The following is a 20,723-nucleotide window of genomic DNA, read 5'->3' as shown; positions in this document are numbered from 1 at the left end:
ATAGCACCTACCTCCCACAGTTGTTATGAGGATCAAATAAAATAATATGTGTAAAACATAGTGCCTGGCATATAGTTAATAGGCACTTAATAAGTGCTTGTTTCCTTCCTTCTCCCTCCACTAAAGTACCTTATATTTATTTCAGAGGCATTTTGCATATACTTATATAAATAAATATATAATTCCCTCAATAGACTGCAAATTCCTCAAGAGTAGGAACTGGTTCACTTTTTTCTCTGTATCTCCAGTTGCCTAAGTGCAACTTGGGTCCTTAATAAATACTTGATTAATTTGTCTTTTCCAACTCCCTATTTTTATTTTTTTATTTTTTTGCTTTTTGGAGAGGGGAAGGCAGGGCAATTGGGGTTAAGTGACTTGCCCAAGGTCACACAGCTAGTAAGTGTTAAATGTCTGAGACTGGATTTAAACTCAGGTCCTCCTGACTCCAGAACCTATGCTCTATTCATTGTACCACCTAGCCACCCCCTCTCCAACTCCCCATTTTACAGATGAAGAAACGGGCTGGGAGAGAAAGCAAGCAAAGAAATCCCAAGGTCTAATAGTTATACTTCTGTTAAAACTGTACCTGTTCTGGGTCACAACTTTTTCAGAAAGTTAATAAGTCACATAATTATCTATAGCACTATATGGGGCAGCTAGGTGGGGTATCAGAACACTAGGCCTGGAATAGGAAGACCTGAATTCAAATCTAATCTCATATACTTATTAGCTGTGTGACTCTGAGCAAGTCACTTAATACAGTTTGCCTCAGTTTCCTCATATATAAAATGAGCTGGAGAAGGAAATAGCAAACTGCTGTAGTATCTTTGCCAAGAAAAAGGGCCAGACAGGGCTGAAAAATGACTGAACATCAACAATAGCACTTTACAATTTACAAAGAGCTCAGAACAACCCTGTGAAGTAGGTAGTAAAAGCACCTCTTTAAAATCTCAAAAAAAAAATATGTGATTTTTTTCAGTGTGGGTATGCTCTACCCACACAGATAACAACCTTTAATGACTTAGTAAAGAGTCTTTAAAAGCTTCTGTAGCTAGAAAATTTGTCAGGATGGATGGCACCAAATACAGGTATTATGATCCCCCCAGACAAGGAAACAGATAAGCAAAAGGCTCAATGTCACACAACTAGTAAGGAACAGAGCCAGGAATCAAGGTATGAAGCTTGAGTTTCTGTACTCTAAGCCCTGTAACCTTAAACATACACACACACACACACTGCTGTAAATGAAAGGTCAAAGGTGAAATTGGGGTGGTAAGACTGGTGACAGAATTACTAGCCAGAGTTCCTTCCACCCCTATAATAAAGGAGGAGGGTTGTTTTTTTTATAAGACCTCTTCCTGTCTTGCTGGGACGGTTAGGTGATGCAGTGGGTAGAACAATAGGCCTAGAGCCAGGAAGACCTGAATTTAAATCCAACCTCAGATACTAGCTGTGAGACCCTGGGCAAGTCACTTAACCCTATTTACCTCAGTTTCTTCATCTGTTAAATGAGCTAGAGAAGGAAATGGCAAACTGGTCCAATATCTCTACCAAGAAAATCCAAAAAAGATGTCACAAAGCGTCAGACACAACTGAAAATGACTGAACAACAACAATGTATCTTGCTGGTTCCCAGGATGACTTCATGGATTGTCACAGCCCATTCCCAGCACTGACCTCGGGTAGGCAATCTGCAGTTCTTTCACTTTTCCTTTGGTCCTAGCATCCATGAATTCATCAAACATGTCCTTTTTCATGCGAATAACTGTGGCTCCTCGGCTCACCAAGATCAAGCTCCGCTTATCCTGTAAATTGTCGGGCAGAAGATGTTGGTGCAGGCCCTAGAGAAAGAAAAACTGTCACCCCAAATTACAAACAACAGAATTCTCTGGCTGCAGGAATTCTCCTGAGGTCACCTTATCCTTCTTCTCTCTCTGGACATTAGATCCCGTCTCATTCCAGAGTCTAGCTCTGTATTGTGTACCCTCAATCAACTGCACATCCATACAATCAACTGTATAACCCTAGCTATTGAAATCCTTCCCAACAATTATTTTACTGCTTTTCTTTTTACAAAATTTTTTTAAATTATTAAGCATTTATTTTTTTCTGCCTCCCATTTCTTCTTCCTACTGGAAAATAAAACAAAACTCTTAAAACAAATACAGATAGTAAATCAAAACAAAACCCCATGTCCAAAAAATGTGTACGTCATTCTCCTTATTTAGCCTGTCACCTCTCTGTCAGGAGGGAGGTAATATTCTGCATTATTGGTCTTCTGTAATAATTATTGTATTGATCAGAATTCTTAAATCTTTCAAAATTGCCAACTTTTACAATGTTGTTATTGCATAAATCATTCTCCTGGTTCTTCTCATTTCACTCTATACCAGTTCATACAACTCTTCCCAGGTTTCTCTGAAACCTCTTATTTATTTATTCAAGCTTTAATTCAATTTTATTTTATTTTCAGTTTCAAAATTCTCTCTCCCTCCTTGACCTATTGAGAAATCCAGAAAAACAAAATCATTATAAATATATATAGTCATGCATTCCACATTAACTATGTTCTAAGAATAATAGGGAAAATATGCTCTAATCTGTACTCTGGGTCCATCAGTTCTTTTCCTGGAAGCAAATAGTATATTTCATTGTGAGTCCTTTGTGATGAGTCACTGTATTGATCTTTCAGAGTAGTTTTACCATATTGTTGTCATTACATAAATTGTTCTCCTGGTTCTGCTCACTTGCACTTTGCATCAGTTCATACAAGTCTTCTAACATTTTTCTGAAACCATTCCCCTTCATCATTTGTATTATATAATAGTATTACATCACATTATATGTAATAACTTGTCCAGTCATTCCCCACTTCATGGGTATCCTCTCAGTTTCCAATTCTTTGCCACCACAAAAAGAGCTGCTATAAATATTTTTGCACCTAGGGGTCCTTTTCCTGTTTCTTTGATCTCTTTGAGGCATTAACCTTTTAGCAGTATAGTTGGGACAAAGGGTAAATATAGTCTAATAGCTTTTTTGGGCTTAGTTCCAAATTGTTCTCCAGAATGATTGGACCCGTTCACAAATCCACCAACAGTGCACTAGCAAACCTATTTTCTCACGTTCCCTCTAACATTTGTAATTTTCCTTTGGTGTCATTTAGCCAGTCTGATGGGTGCAAAATAGTACTTCATTATTTCTTACATCACAATAATATTCTATTACTTTCATATACCATAATTTGTTAATCCATTTCTCAATTGATAGACATCTCCTTAGTTTCTAATTCTTCATGACTACAAAAAGACCTGCCATAAATATATATACACAAATATGTATATATTTGCATATAAAACCTTTTCTTATTTCTTTTATATCTAGTAGTGTTGTTTATGGGTCAAAGGAAAGCAGAGTCATGTAACTTTGGGGGCACAGTTCCAAATTACTTTCCAGAACAGCAGCTCCAATTCACAATTCCACCAACAATGTTCAGTACCTGGTTCACAGTCTTCCTCTCCATTCCAAGACTTCATACTTGGGCACTTCGTTACAGATGTCTATGTGCCCTTAATCACTCTGGGGGTCCCAGGTCATCAACTCATCACCTCTTATGGTCTCTATCTTAGCTCCAACTTAGCTACTCACAGGTCTGGTCCTACTTTAGATTGCACCATCATTATATTACTCCATGATTCTGTATTTTGAAATTCCCCTATTTGACAATAACCCCTTGTACCCTTTTACCTCATTCTTAATCTCTGTAAATCTGTTCTTTTTTTTAACCATAACCTCTCGCACTCACCCCTCTCTGTCTTCACCTCTGCTCCGGCCCCAGTTGGCCATTTCAGTTAGTGTGATTCTTTATCCTTAAATGCTTTTCTCCTTATTCATTTGCCATACCCCCCTTGCCAAGCCCCACCTTGTTTACCCCTTCCCTATGACTTTTCTACTCTTATCCTATGTTATCTATATTTACATGGGCCCTCAACAGGGCACAGCAATCTTTCTATTCTCCCCTGGTTGACCAACTTTTTGCTGAAGTTCTTCCAAATCTTTTTTTTCTTCCTCAAGCCCCACATGCCACCTCTTCCCTCCTTTTCAGGAGAAGACATTGTCTACTAAGAGAATTAAGTCCAGCTACCATGAACGTCCTCTGCCCATTCTCCCCACATCTAACCTACATTTAACCCAGTGGTGTCAAATTCAAATAGAAATGGGGCTACTAAGCCATACATAAGGATCCCTGCAAGATACATATTGACTTAAAAAACCACGTGTTGGGGGCAGCTAGGTGGCCCAGTGAATAGAGCATCAGCCCTGAAGTCAGGAGGACCTGAGTTCAAATCCGGCCTCAGACACTTGACACATTTACTAGCTGTGTGACCTTGGGCAAGTCACTTAACCCTAACTGCCTTGTCTTCCTCAAAAAAAAAAAAAAAGAAAAACCACATATTAATATTATCTATGTTTTCTTGTATTCTTATTTGTTTTGTTAAATATCTCTGATTACATTTTAATCTGCTTCTGACTGCACTTGAGAGTGTTGTAGGCCTCATGTTTGACACCCCTGCTCCACATCATCTCATATTTCTCTCTTCCTTTGATGTCTCTGAAGAAGTGACCCTTCTTACTAAAGCTGTGCCCTTGATCCTATTCCTTCTCAGCTTCTCTAGCAACCTTTGATCCCTTTGATCATTCCTTTCTCTCTTTGTCTTTTAATTTCTCATCAGTTGGAGCCTCACCAATTGCCTAGAAATATGTCAGGTCTCCTCCATCTTTGAAAAATATTCAACTGATCCTGCCGTCTTTTGAAGCAGCTGTCTTATAACTTCCCTCAACTTCCTAGAAAAGAAAATCTAGAAAGAGTTATCTCCACTCCTTGCCTGCATTTTCTCACCTCCTACTCACTGGGACCACCCCAGTGACCTGCTTCCAGGACCCCACTCCTCAGTTGAAATGAAAATGACCCCAAAGTCATGCTACCAATGATCTTATGACTGCTAAATCTGGTGGCTTGTTCTTAATCTTTATGCTACTTGACATCTTTATAGCTTTTGATGTTGTTCACCTCTGTTTCTCCTGGTCTTTCCATAATACTGCTCACTAGGTGACATAGCAGATAGAGCACTGGGTCTGGGGTCAGGAGTACCTGAGTTCAAATCTGACCTCAGACTCTTACTAGCTGTGTGACCCTGGTCAAGTCATTTAATCCTCTTTGTTTCAGTTTCCTCATCTGTAAAATGATCTGGTGAAGGAAATGGCAAACCACTCTGTGTCTTTGCCAAGAATATCCCAAATGGGGTCACAAAGAGTCAGACATGACGGAAACAACATAAATAATATTTGGGCAAGTCACTTAACGGCTGCCTGCCTCAGTTACTCATTTGTAAAATGTGGATAACACCTGTAGCACCTACTCCTCAAGGGTGTTGTGAGGATCAAGTAAATGTAAAACCTTAAAGCATTATATAATGCTAGCCATTAGTAGTAGTAGTAAGAACAACAGTAGTAGTAGTAGTAGCAACCAATTGCAGAAGCAGTAGGCGGAGGAGTATTTGGTATTATCTTCTCAATGGAGGCAAATATGTTTTGAAAATGAGTTTGTACCAAAGTCATTTGGAGTGGGCTTTTTTAACTAAGAAGGGTAATCTAATCATGGGAGATGGAAGGGAAGGGAATTCCCATTTTGAAGTCCCAAATGAGGTTTAACTCTAAAGATGTAAAACAGAATTTCTCCTAACTTGAATCCAAAAGTGCCTGAAAGAGAGCAACATATGATTAGAATCAGGGTGTTGCTTTCTAGCAGGCAGAGGGGGGACTTTTGAAGGGGACATAGTCGGCTCAGATGTGTAATAATAATAATTTATATTTCATAGAGCATTTCATAAAGTTTGCAAAGTACCCTTCTCATAAAAACCCTATGAAATGGAAAATGTGAATATCATCATCATCATCATCATCATCATCTTTATTACTGTTAACACTTTACAGATGAAAAGACTGATACTCAGAAAGGGAAAGTGACTTCTGAGGTCACAGAACGAGTCAGGAAGTTGGATCTTGAAACTTAGCCCACACTAATTCAGTGCTCTTTCCACCACAGGGCTCTGCTGTCTGTTGGGTTCCATGATTCCAATTACAAACAGTGTAATGTTACTAGTAGCTGGACCCAGGGACCTTGGTAAATACTTTACCAGAATGCTGCCTGGCTCCAGGTTGTGAACCTTCACATAGATGCCCACCACAGCCTCCTTTGGGAGTGGTCCAAACGGCGTCATGACCATGGGGCAGGAAATGGGGCAGGAGCTAGTGCCAATCCTGAAGTATCTAAAAATAGAAGGATTCGGGGAATCTCTCATGAGAGATCAGCATCACTGAAACCTGAATGTCCACCTATGATGGCCCAGGAGGAGCTGAGAACATTAGGTGACTCAATCAACAAGTATTTATTAAGCAATCTTTATTGATCACTCCCCCTCCCCCCTTCCAGGAGAATTCTCACTTATCCAGAGTTAGGAGACTGAGTCCACCATAAAGAACCCATTTCCATGCATAGCCCAAGGAAACAGAGCTGTGCTTCTTGTTTCATACTATTTAGAGTTAGAAGTATTTACTCAAATTACCTTGTATTTTACTACGTAAATTTTGTATTCTATTACAGAATGTAATTTCCTTGAGGGTAATTTTTTAAAATTTAACCAAAGGAGTAATAATTAATGATTATTAATCATCAGGGAAGCTAGGTAGCAAATGGATAGAATGCTGGGCCTAGAGTCAGGAACTTCCTGAGTTCAAATCTGGCCTCAGATACTTACTAGCTGTATGACCCTGGGCAAGTCACTTAACCTTGTTTGCCTCAGCTTCCTCATCTGTAAAATGAGCGGTAGAAGGAAATGGCAAACCATTCTGGTGTCTTTGCCAATAAAATCCCAAATGAGGTCACGAAGACTCAGACATGACTGAAAGGACTGAACAACAACAGCAAATTATTAATCATCAAAAGATCAATACTCACTTATTCAGGAGCTAGGATTACAAAGACAAAAGTGATGTAGACTCTGCCAGTCTGTTCTGTCAACAGAGGAGAACAAAGATAAGTTCATACAGCTCATATTCAACACAATGGTCCATTGGCATAGCTAGGTGGCACACTGGACCTGGTGTCAGGAAGTTGTTGTTCAGTCATTTCAGTAGTGACCCCAATTGGAGTTTTCTTGGCAGAGATACTGGAGTGGTTTGCCATTTCCTTCTACAGCTCATTTTACAGATGAGGAAACTGAGGCAAACAGGGTCAAGTGACTTTTTCAGGGTCATACAGCTAGTGTCTGAGGTTGATTCCAAGCCCAATGTTCTATCCACTGCACCACCTAACTGCCCTGGAGCTAGGAAGAGATGAGTTCAAATCCTGCCTCAAACATTCACAAGCTGCATGATTCTGGACAAGTCACCTAACCTCACTGAGGTTCAGTTTCCTCATCTATAAAATGAAGAAAATAATAAGACCTTCCTTATGGTGTTGTTGGAATCAAATGAGATGACATATGTACAGTGCTCTGCAAATCTTAAAGCTCTATATACAAGCTAGCCAGCTATTACAGCTTCCAAGAGCCCAGGGTCATGTGTACACAGTGATGAATCACCAGGAGAAGACAAGAGTGAAGTCACTGTGATAATCATCATAACTCCCATTTCCTAACTCCCAGCACCCGGCCTGACATGTAATAAAAGCTTGTTGACTGATTGATCAATTGCCTTAAGATTTCTAAAGTGCTTTTCTCACAGTCATACTGTGTGGTGACCGTTAGAAGTATTTTTATTCCCATTTTGTAGAATAGGAAACTGAGGCTCCAAAAGGTGAAGTGATTTGTCCAAGGTCACAGTATTGGAGCCAGGATTCAAACTAAAGCCTCTGCTGCCTCCACATACCCCCACTTTTTCCCACTAGAGCTCACTGCCTTCAACTCTACGGGTTTGTCCCTCGGCAATGCAGATATGGAAGTCCTGGAGCCACTTCTCCTCTGTGCACTTCATTTTCCTAGTCTGTAAATGAGGAGAATGATACTTGTAAATATGTACTAGAAAGGTGTTCTTTTCTCCTTTAATTTCCTCAGATGAAGAAAAGGCAGCCATGATGTCATAGGGAAAAAAAATTCCTGGACAATTGGATCAGAACTGACAGGAAAATCTCCCAAGGCTTTTCAAACACGAAGATTACTACCAGCTTCTGGAGATTCAGATGGAGACATGATCCTACCAGGAGCAACACAGGAAGAATTGTTAAAAAATGGGCAATTCTGAGCAAGAAAATGAAATCCTTAAAGGCAGAGGGGTGTTTTTAACCCTGCTGCCAAATGAAAACAAGGGCTTAAGAGGAGATAGATAAGATTTGGGAAAGGAACCACTGATGCTGATTCCAGAAATCCAATACCTCTTCTCAGACACCATCTTCTCTCTCTCTCTCTCTTTTTTTTTGAGGGGGGAAAAGCAAGGCAATTGGGGTTAAGTGACTTGCCCAAGGTCACACAGCTAGTTAAGTGTTGAGTGTCTGAGGCTGGATTGGTGCTCTATTCACTTCACCATCTAGTTTCCCCAGACACCATCTTCTTAAAAAGAATGAACTTCTAGATGACAGTTTAAAATGTCGGAAGGATGGGATATTGTTGTCCAGGAATGGAATACACCTCCTGAGGACTGTGTGTGTGTGTGTGTGTGTGTGTGTGTGTGTGTGTTGCCTGGAGTTTTGCAAGTCTAATTAAAAGGGCTTTAAACTAAAAAGGAAAGGAGGAGGAAAAATGCCTACACATGTCTAGTAAACTAAGTACAATTGAATAAAACTACAAGGTAGGAAGAATAACAGCAGAGATTCCCAGAAATTCACAGGAAATTCAAGAGAGAAGACAAGAATAAAACTTACGGACTCAAATGTCTATTCACAAATGCGCAAAGTGTAGGTGACAAACAAGGCAAACTAGAAATCATGATATAAGGAGGCAAATTTGACCCCATGAGTATCCCTGATGGCTGGTAGAATGGGAACCCTAGCTAGAATACACCTCTAGGAAGGGTCTCCTTCCTTATTCAAAAGGAACAGAATAGAGGAAAAGAAGGTGATAGAATAGCATTTTATTTTAAGAAAATATACTCATATAGGGAATCCAGGAACCAGTAAAAGAAAGGATAATGGAGCACATTAGACATAGCAATCAAAAAGCATTTATTAGGCAGCTATGTGCCAAGTGCTATGCACAAGTGACAAGGAAAGGAAGGAAACAAGAATTTATTGAGCACCTACTGTGTGCTGTGCACTGTGCTAAGTAAGCACTTTACAAATATTATTTCAGTTGATCCTTACAACAACCCCGAAAGATAAATGCTATTATTTTCCCCATTTTACAGATGTAGAAACTGAGGCAAACAAGGGTGAAGTGACTTGCCCAAGGTAACATAACTAATAGATGTCTGAGGCCAGATTTGAACTCAGGGTTGTCCTGACTCCAGGACCAGTGCTCTATCTGCTTGGCTCCTAGCTGCTTCTGGGGATCTTTCTGAAAGAGGAGAACAAAAATGAGATAGTCTTGCCCTCAAATAGCTTACTGTCTATCAGAATTTCAGATTAATGGAAGGAGGGAGCTATTGTTGTTGATTAGTGATCTTGTCATGGGAATATAGTTAGCAGATTCTGAGAGAAGAGGAAAGACATGAGTTTAGGAAACAGATCACAAGCCTATCACCAAGGCATAATACAGTAGTGATGGGCAGACTCCATCTGTTAGATCTCTCCCTCTGCCAAAAGGAGAGCAGATAATAATTTCCTAGCTTGCTTGATGATAATTTCATCCTTAAACAGGGAGAGAAAGTAACCAGAGGAGCCATTACTCTGAATCTAATTCTGACAATGAGCTGATAACTAAAGTAGAAATGATGGGAACCTTGAGGGAAAATGACCCAATTCATTCTGGAATCTATGATAGAGACCAGGAAAACTAGATGTAGTCTGAAATGTACTCTAGATTTTTGGAGATCAGATATTAAAGGATTCAGAGAAGTGATAGGTCAGAAATCATGTCTTAAAATTCCACAGAGAGGGGCAGCCAGGTGGCGCAGTGAGTAAGAGCACTGGCCCCAGCTTTGGGAGACCTGGGATTGGTTCCAGCCTCAGATACTTGGCTCCCACACAAAATAACTGGCCCTGTAACCTTGAGCAAGTTACTTAACCCCAATTGCTTTAAAAAAAAATTCCACAGAGAATGTTAAATCTAGAGAGATGAAAAAAAAGAAAGAATTCTAAATTATTTTAGTGGGGGAGGGGAAGGGCAAGTTAACAAAAAGGATCAATCAAAAAAAAATCAGTCCTGTGGATACACAGGAAACTGGCCAACTTCTTTATTATTTTTTATTAATTTTTTTCTAGCAAAAATCCACCATTTCTCTAACCTCCTTTTGAAAAACCAAGAAAAACAAAACCTTTCTTTATAAACATAAATAATCAAGCAAAACAAAATCACAGGTTTCAATTCAAGAAACATTGATTGCATGCCTACTATGTGCCACATACTGTTCTTGGTGCTGGGGATACAAAAAGAGGCAAAAGACAGCTCCTGCACTCAAAGAACTTACAACAATCTAGTGGAAGAGATAACATGCAAGCAAATATATTCAAAGGGGAGAGCATTCCAGGCATGGGGGAAAGCCAGAGAAAATGCCCAGAGCCCAGAAATGAAGAAATGGATTGGTCATGCCTCTATATATACAGATATATATATATATATATATATATGTATACACACACACATACATATAGATGTATGCATCAATCTACACTCTGGCTCCAACTTATACTTTAAAAGGACATGTAAAAAAAAGATATCAATAAAAAATTTAAAAGATAGAAGCAAGGGCAGGTAATAGAGGATGAATACAAAAGCCAGGTAAGTCCTATAAGGATGTCAGAAATCCTAATAACATTGAGAATGAGGTTAAGATTGATGAAGAATGATAAAGACAAAAACCTTCTCATTTCCTTTTTTGTTCCTGCCTTTTGTTTTCATATCACATTAATTTTCAAATAATCACAATAATTTTCAAATACAATCTCTCCCTACTCTCATATGCAGCAAACTGCTCCTTGGAACAAAGATCAAAAAGATAGACAAAATATGCAGTTCAGTAAAACTAGCCAACACATCAACTATGTTTGGCGGTATAAGCAATCACTATTCCACACAAGGATCGTTTTTAAGTTATCCTGAGGGAAAGAGGAGGATCAAAAAAAAAAAAGATGGGACCCTGCTGCCTAAGGCAGTGATAACAGATGACAGAGAGAAGGCTGGACTACTCAACCTTTTTTTTTTTTTGGGGGGGGGGGGGGAGGCAGGGCTTGTTTTCTTTGCCAAAGAAAATCATCTTTAAACTGGAAATGCCAGAATAAAAATGGCTAATAGGTATCTGAAAGTTAACTTGTCAGACATACTTGGGATTTTCATGACTACTATTACAAAATACTTTTTCTTTATCAAAATAAAGGAAGACAAATAGTTGAAAAGATTCTTCTATTTCATGGTTTAGCTGTAACTATATAAGAAAAATGACAGTTCTAGCTAAATTGATTTACACATTTAGTGCCAAACCAATTAAACTACCAAAGGTTTTACTTTTTAGAACTAGATAAAATAATAACAAAAATTCATCAGAAGGAACAAAAGGTCTCAAGGGGGAGAAAAGTAGAAATGACCTGGTATGACCAGATGTCAAATTATACTGTAAAAAACTATTTGGTGCAGTTTCAAAAAATAGAAAAGTTGATCAATGGAACAGACTAAGTAAGCAAGACCCAGAAGCAGTTTAACATAGACACCTAGTATTCAATAAACCCAAGAATACAAACTAGTGTGAGGAAAGATTCCTAAATTAACGAAAATTACTTGGAAAACTGGAAAGCAGTTTGAGAGAAATTAAGTTTATATCAGCATCTTACATCATACACCATAGTAAGTTCTAAATGGATTTGCAGTCTAAATATAAAAGGTCACATCATTTTAAAAATTAGGGGAAAATGGAAGGACATAACTTACACAACTATGACTATGGAGAGAATTCTCAAACAAGCAAAAGGATTGAGATGATCATAAAATATAAGAGACAATTCTGATTACATAAAATGTAAAGACTTTTCCATAAACAAAATCAATGTAGCTCAAATAACAAAAAAAGTCAATTAAATGGTGGGGAAGGAAGCCTTTTCCTTCAAACACTCTATGTTATGGTCAAAATGGTCATCTGACCCTGAACTTGGTATTCTATCTCACACTTCCATACCTTTTTAAGGGCTGTCCCTGCACTTGGAATACACCTCCTCTACCCCTCTACGCCTTTTAATTCTTGATCTCCTTCAAGACTCAGGTGAGATATCTCCCATGATAAGCCTTTCCTGACTACCCTCAAAATCAGTTCTCTCTCCCTCCTTAGACTGTATTGTATTTATTTATCTATGTAAATGTTGTAACCCCTACCCCAACTCAGTACAATATATCTGCCAATAAAATGGGTCCTCCTTGAAAACTAGACTATTTTTCATTTTGGTTTTGTATCTCTAGTACCTAATACAGTGCTTTGCACATAGAAGGCATTTAATAAATGTTTGTTTAATTGAATTATTTAGATAATCATTATTTAATTATTTATTGGTTATGTTTATCATTAATTATAATTATATATAATTATAGTTATTAATATTTGATTATTTAATAATTAACAAATTAATTGTTTAATTGAATTGGCAAGTCCCTAGTTCCTCACACCTAGTTCATTATCTCCTGATGGTGTTCCAAAGACAATACTTAAATGGTACATGCTAAATCCAAGGGCAGAGCAGCTGTTGTAATGAGGGGACCAGTGGGTAGCTGGGCAATTGGATGGGATCTCAGGTAGGTTCCTTCTAGCTCTGAGACTGTAGAACTGGATGCCTCTTTGATGAGGGAGAGCTTCCCACCTTTCCTAACCAATAACTGTCTTCCCCACAACCTCCCACCAGAAATCTCCTGTTCTCCCCGACTCTGAGATTGGAGTTTCTTTGTTTCCCAAACCCTACTCACTTGTTCTGTGAATTCAAGGATTTGGAGCCAGTTGAATTGTCTTGATGGTCTTTGAGACTGTCAGATTTTTCTCCCTGCCTAATCTTCTCCATATGTGCCATTTTCAGATTACTGAAGTCCAGTACTGGATAGGATTTGAGCTGAAAATCTTTAAACCTTTTCCGGGGAAAGCTTTCTGTTAGAGAAAATCAGATTTCTCTAAGTGAAGCATGAGTGGGTTTACATTAAGATTGTTAAATTTAAAATTTTTAAAGTGTTTAAAAATACCTTTCTATGTAAAAAGACAAGCACAGAAATGGGAAGGAGACATGAAGAAAATAAGCTATTATAAATACTTTGATGCTTTGACAGATTGGCATTTTCATCAAAAGGCATATTTGCTTCCCTGGTGCTGATTGCAACCCATCCTTCCTACTAATCCTGTTCAACTCTTGTCAGTGTTCTCCTGGGTATCCCTACATGGTTTATTCACCCAGTCTGCTAGAGGCCTCTCTCTCTCTCTCTCTCTCTCTCTCTCTCTCTCTCTCTCTCTCTCGCTCTCTCTCTCTCTCTCTCTTTCTCACTGGGAGGCAGTGGTAGAGTTCATCTTTTTTGTTATTCCTTGACCTTCAATCTTTTTATTTTTAAATTTTTAAAAACTTTTTTTGTTCTCTTAAATTTTTTTATTCTGACCTTAACACCAGGTAGAACCAAAATTTCCATATGCAAAGTAAGGCAGAAAAAGACAATTGTGAATGAAACCCTGACTCTCCATCATATATAGTTTGCTTTTTCTTTTAGTATATAATAAATTTAACATGTGAATGTGTGTGGGGGGGGAGGTGCAGTTAGGTGGCATGATAGATAGCACACTGGGTCTGGAGTAAGGAAGACCTGAGTTCTAATCTGACCTGAAACATTTATTAGCTATGTAACCCCTGGGCAAATCACTTAAACTTTGTTTGCCTCAGTTTCCTCTTCTGTAAAATTGGTATTATAATAATAGCACTCACCTCCCAAAGTTGTTGTGAGGATCAAATGAGATAATAATTGTAAAACACTTAAAACAGTGCCTGGCACATATTAAGTGCTATATAAATATTAACTAGGATAACAATGTTAATTTCAAAGTTGACCTGCTTATCTATGTCTCCTTTGATTTCCTTCTGTTCTTCCTATGCTGTTTTTTTTTAATGCTTCAGTAACCCTTTCTAGTCATACATATCTCTGATGACACTATTACTGTTATTAATTTTTTGTTATGAATAGGGTTAGAGTAGGGGTATTTGGGTCATTTGGTTTTTTGTTGATATTTAGTTTACAATTTGGAAATATCATTTTAAGGAAAAGACAAAGAGAAAGGGTCCCTGAGTGTTGAAATCATGACAAATACTTAGTGACTTCCTCCCATCTCCCTCCTCCAAAGCTTGGCGCTATTCACTTGAAGAGACCTTAGGAGAAAGATACAGCTCTTCCTCCATATCAAGGGACATAAGGGATTCTGGGATTCAGTCCCATTCACCCAAGGCTGCAGGGTTTTTAAAGTTGAAGATGAGTATAATTCAGCATAGAAACCTCAGGGGGTTCAGTCACAGATGTGACAAGCTATAAACAGCTGCCTGTGCATACAGCAGGAGAGAAATGGCAGATCATTCCTTGCCCCTACCCAGAAGCAATGAGGCTGACATAAATCAACCCCAGAGATTTTCTAATGGGCCCCTCCACAGACTTACTGTGGAGTTATTGTTGATTACTGATTCTTCGTACATATGGCAAGTGGGATTGTGCAAGACCTGGTATCCTCAGGAACTCTCTCCCTACCCTGCTCTTATGTGTGTGTCTCCCTTTGAGTTAGGACCTCTGGCACTAGCCCAAGGGTTCCCATTTCTTGCATTTCCAGCTAGAAACTCTGTTTGTCTGTGAGTGTCTATGTGTCAAGGAGGAAGCTTCCAAAGGAGAGGGGATGGTCTAAGCTGGTCAAATTTCTAGGAGAAGCTGCTTCTAATGAATACTGGCCCCAGACTAATATGGAGAGAGCCCTTCTGAGAATATGGCTCTGAGGTCCTACCTAGCCCTAAAAGGGAGAAAGCACAGCAAGAGGAAAATGCAGTGCCCTCATAAATTCGGTACAGGCTCAGGAGCAAGACAAGGGCATAGCTGGGTCAAGCCAAGAGGGATGGTAAAGTGTGGGTAGCACAATCCCCTCATTTTGCAATTGGGGAAACAGAGGCCTAGACATTCTTGCCACTATATGACCCTACCTCTCAGTCACCAGAGAAGGAACCAAGAGGTTATGAAAGGATCAGAAAAATGAATCATGGAATAAGAACTAGACATGGTGAATTAAACTCAGTTGAGGGAGAATTTATTATGTATGAGTCAGGAACTGTGTGAGAGTTTGGGGACAACAAAGAGAAGAGGGAGGAAATTACATGTATACACATAAGTGCAAAACATATACAAAGTAATTTGGGGAGGAGGGCAATAGCACCTCGTCAGAAAAGCTTCCTGTGGGAGGTGCCACTTTTCTTGGAAGAAGCCTTTAAGAAATGGAAGGGAGGAGGGACAGTAATGTGAAAGAAGCCTAGAAGTGTAAGGCAAGAAAGAGAATGATAAAGGACTTTAAATGAAGAACATGAATATAACCGATCATACCTCCTGAGTGTGCCCCCTCAAAAGAACGACAGTTGGAAATAAATTGTTGAATAGGGGTTGGGTGACTTGGGTACTAGTTATGATTTTGCCTTAATTCACTGTGTGACCTTGGGGGAAGTCTCAACCTATCTCTGGGCCTCAGTTCCCCCAAATATAAAGGAGAGAATTCCATAAAGTAAAAAGAGATGACTGGGGAGGCTCCCCTCTCCCTGAAAGCCCTCAAGGAAAGGCTGAATGATCACTGGGCTGGGGATATTGTGAAGTTGAGTTCTTAGTCAAGGACAGATTGGATTAGATGGTATTTGAAGTCCCTGACAGCTCTGAGATTCTACTTCTCTGGTTCAGTGAGGGGTTTGGTTGTGATGGTCTCTAAGGGCCTTTTCACTGTTAATATTCTCAGGCTTTATATGCCCCAGGCAAGAGACTGGAGTTTATTTCTGCTAAACCTATTCATTGTCAGATTTTGGAAGCCCAGGGGCACCCTAACCACAGCTAGCAATTCTATGCCTCTACCAAGTTTCGGAGTGTCCAGAAGGCTGCGATCCAGTGGTGTCAGCAGCTGCCATATCCACTTGTAGTAGGAGAGACAAGTTGAAAGATCCAAAAGCCGGATGACGTCACATAGGCCCTAGATGTGTCAAGGAAAATGGTAGGGTAAATCCCAGAGACCTAAGTCAATCTAATTCTGGGTATGAGCTTAGTATCAGGCTATTTTAGAAGGGACCCAGGAACCGAGCCTGCAAAGAGGAAATTTCAAGATTCAAAATAGGAGGTATATGATTGTAATGGAATATTATTTTAAAATTGCTATAAGAAATGACAAGCAGAAAAACCTGGAAAGACTTACACGAACTGATGCAGAGTGAAGTGAGCAGAACCAGGAGAATGTTGTACACAGTGATAGCAATATTGTACGATGAACAACTGTGAATGACTTAGCTGTTCTTAGCAACACAATAATCCAAGACAATCCCAAAGGACTCTCAATGAAAATATGCTATCCACCTCCAGAGAAAGAACTGATGGCATCTGAATATAGACCACAGCATACTATTTTTCTCTTTCCTTCTTTTATCTTTTGAGGTTTTTTTTTCACAAAATGACTCATATGGAAATAGGTTTTACATCATTGCACATAAAACCTACATCACATAACCTATATCAAATTGCTTACTGTCTCAAGGAAGGGGGAGGGAAAAGAAGGGATAGAATTTGAAGCTCAATAAAAAAAATGAATGTTACAATTTGTTCTTACATGTAATTGGGGAGAAAATAAAATAGTATTTTTTTTATTACTGAGCAAGCATTTAATAAACACCTACTATGTTCCACACACTGTGCTACGCATTAGGAATACAAAGAAAGACAAAAACCCAGCGATTCCTGCTCTCATATGACTTCCATCTTCAACTTAGAGAGAATGCATATATTCCAGAGCCAGTACCAGACTCAAAACCATTGATGTTGTATTATTTTTAAACATATCCATAATAGTCACTTTGTGAAAAAAACATAAACAAAAAAAACCTCAAGAAAAATAATGAAAGTTAAAAAAACCGCAAAAATATACTTCAATCTATATTCAGACACCATCAGTTCTTTCTCTGGGGATGGATATCATTTTTCATCCTAAGTCCTTCCGTTGGTTTTGTTTTATTTTTAATTTAAATTTTAATTTAAATTTTTTAATTGTTTCAGATTGTTGTATTGCTGAGAAGAGCTAAATCTTAAAATATTATTTTTTTAAAAAGATACAAAATGTGAAGTTTTTTTTTTTCTTTTACCTTTTAGAGAGGGGAAGGCAGGACAATTGGGGTTAATTGACTTGCCCAAAGTCACATGGCTAGTAAGTGTTAAGTGTCTGAGGTCGAATTTGAACTCAGGTCCTCCTGACTCTGGGGCTGGTACTCTATTCACTGGGCCACCTAGCCGCCCCAACATTTTTATATCACTGGAGATGCAGCACAGCATGGGGCAAAGGGGATGGGGCTTAAAGATTGAAGACTTGGGCTCCAGTCCTGACTAAGAACAAAGGACAAACAGCTCCTCTGCACCCACAGGGACATCACTTCATTTCTTGAGTCAAAATTTCCTCTTCCATAAAATGGAGATAACAGTTGTCTCCCTTACAGAGCTGTCATATAGGAAATGCTTTGTTTTGTCATTTCTCTATGGGACTCAAAGGGAACATCACTGTGTTGCTCAGAACCAGGAGGGCACCATCTAGTGGCAAAGACTCCTGAAGGCTTAGGGCAGAGTCTCCAAAGTGGTCTGGGGTCTCCAGGGCGACAGTCACCTGAGAGTGAAACCCACAGTAGCCAATCCTGGGATTTGTATGGCAAACAACTGTGACACCAACACCAGATCACTCTCCTCCATCAGCAATCCAAGCTCCTAACCTCTTCCCTTCTGACCCCCCTTCTGCAAGTAGTTACAATGTGAGCATTATCCTGGCACCCACTTACTGCTGCTGGTGCCACGGGGAAAATTCCTCACTCTAGTTCTTGCTCCCTCCCCACCCCGCTTCCAGGGTAGTGATCTGTGAATAAGAGCCCTATCTCTTCTCCCTTTTTGTTTTAGATGGGACAGGGTGACAAGCATTGGTGTGGATGGTCCATAATCCATCAAGGTTCTCATAATATTATCATTGCCCTCAAACCTACCCCTCGGCAGAAAATCCCTGCTGTTGTCAAACACTGCCATCCTTCCAATCACCCAGGTTCATAACCTGGTGATATTCTTGATGAGTCATTCTTTCGAAACCCTCACAGCCAATTGGTTGCCAAATCTTGTTGCTTCTGTTTCCACATATCCACTCTGTGGGATATCATCATCCCTTGCCTGGCCTTTTGCAATAGCTTCCTAATTGGTCTTTCTGCTTCAATTATCTCTCCACTCGAATCTATCTTCAAGGCACAGCTAACAAAGTAATTTTCCTATAGCCTAGGTCTGACTTGCTACTGCCCTTCTCAATAAACTTCAGTGACTCCCTATTGATTCTAGAGTCAAGTATTATTCTCTATCTCATTCTTTTTCAATTTTTGCTTTTGTGTGTTTAATAATATATATTATTATTAGTATAGTAGTACCTACATATAATTTATAAGTAAGTTAATAAGCACATATTGAGATTGCAAGATTAAAATTCTTTAACTTGCAGGATTAAGTGATTAAAAAAAGTTTAGAGAACTCAACTCAATTCATGGAGCATTTGTTAAAGGCCTGTCATGACTAAGGTACTGAGGATACCTATCCTCAAGGAGTTTAGCTTTTATGAACCAGTAGATGCTATTAATATGAAGTTGTCAATATGAACAAACAACTTAAATTCCAATTCAACAAATATTGATTAATGATATGCCAGACACTGAGCTAGGCGCTACAGATACGAAGACAAAAACAAAACAACTTCATCCCTCAAGGTGCTTATGTTCTCTTACTGGGAAAATACTACGTACACATATCAATACCAAATACTTGCAAAATAATCCGAGGGTGGGGGAGAAAACTAACAACTGGGGGGCAGGTTGAGGAAGGTTCAGGAAAGGCCTTGTGTAGACTACGACCCTTAGATCCCTGGAAGGAGCTGGGGAAGCACAGGTAAGGAGTGAGAACATTCCAGGGAGGGGTTACCCTGGGCAGAGCCCTGGAAGTGGGAGGTGGAATGGCATGTATAGAGAACAGTAAAGAGGCCAGACTAGAATATGCCATGCCCCAGAGGGAGTAATATGAAATTAGTCTATGAAGATAGCTGGAGCCAGATTGTAAAGGGCTTTAAATACCAGACAGAGGAGTCTGTATTTTGTTCCTGAGGCAACTGAGAGCTTCATGAACAGGGGAGTGACATGATCAGATGTGCTTTAGGAATATTAATTTGGGAATTGTATGGAGGATGGATCAGAGATAAGAGAAACTATAGGGATGCTAATTGTAATAGACCATTTGATAGATGAGGGTCTAAATAATGAACTCTTTCTCCTCCCTTTCTCTCTCTCTGCTCTCTCTCTCTCCCCTCTCTCCTCTCTCTCTCTCTCTCTCTCTCTCTCTCTCTCACACACACACACACACACACACACACACACACACACGACCAAGAACCCTACCCTAAGAGACAAATGGTATGAGGAAATGAACAGTTTTCAAAAGAAGAATTGCAAACTAACAACCACCACATAAAATATTGCTCCAAATCACAAGTAATATAAAAAATGTACATTTAAAAACTCTGAAATTTTACCTCACATTTTTCAAAATTGTAAAGATTATAAAAGATTGAAATGTTAGAGGCACTGTAGGAATTCAGGCACACTGATAAACGGTTGATGGAGCTGTAATGTGGTCCAATCATTCTGAAAAATAGTTCAGAATTATATCCTCTCCCAAAATCACTAAATTGTTCATAAACTTTTGACCCATTAATATCACTACTGAGTATATACTACAAAAAGGTGCATTCTCTTTCTAGCACTGGCACAACTTTCACTCATTTTTGACACCTCACTCCCTGGTGGAAACGGGGGTAGTTGGAATACTCTTTGCTTCCCATTGCCATTTCCAGGTTCTCCCACTTCAACTTTCATTCAACCTCTCCTCCTTGAGGTTGGCTCAATCCATATCTACCCCTAATAAAAATTCTGGGAGTGATTGTCTACCACCTTCCACAATACTCCTTTTCTTCTTCAATGAACTCCATCTTTCTTGCCTCCTCAACCCCTGCCCTCATGCTAGGGGACTTCAACATACATACTGATATTACATTACTTCCCTTACTTCCCAGTTCCTCAACTTACCCATTTCCCATAATCTATTCCTCCATCCTACCTTAGCCACACTCAAATATGGTCAGACTCTTTTTTTTTTTTTTTTTTTTTTTTTTTTTTTTTGGCAGTTAGGTGGGGTTAATTTCCCCACAAAGGTACATTGCTTTTTTTTTTTTGTGGGGTTTTTTTGTTGACGGGGGCAAACCAAACCTCAGTCCCTCCCGAACCCACAGCCACC

At 39.2% G+C, this 20,723-nt stretch overlaps 1 protein-coding gene across 1 annotated transcript in view; it reads right to left on the bottom strand.

Annotated features, from left to right (window-relative positions):
• Window positions 1-20,723, bottom strand: part of CNBD2 (cyclic nucleotide binding domain containing 2) — a 68,309-nt gene that overhangs the window by 8,480 nt on the left and 39,106 nt on the right. Inside the window, 4 exon segments of the mRNA XM_069077561.1 lie at window positions 1,678-1,841; window positions 6,195-6,327; window positions 13,092-13,266; window positions 16,239-16,353. Of these exon segments, the coding sequence (XP_068933662.1) occupies window positions 1,678-1,841; window positions 6,195-6,327; window positions 13,092-13,266; window positions 16,239-16,353 (587 nt within the window).

The sequence above is a fragment of the Petaurus breviceps genome, unplaced genomic scaffold (genome assembly GCF_028583685.1).
Source record: "Petaurus breviceps papuanus isolate PSGF00001 unplaced genomic scaffold, PetGlider_PUasm1.0 90994, whole genome shotgun sequence".
Classification (NCBI taxonomy): Eukaryota; Metazoa; Chordata; class Mammalia; order Diprotodontia; family Petauridae; genus Petaurus; species Petaurus breviceps.
This window is presented reverse-complemented; position numbering and strand designations above follow the sequence as displayed.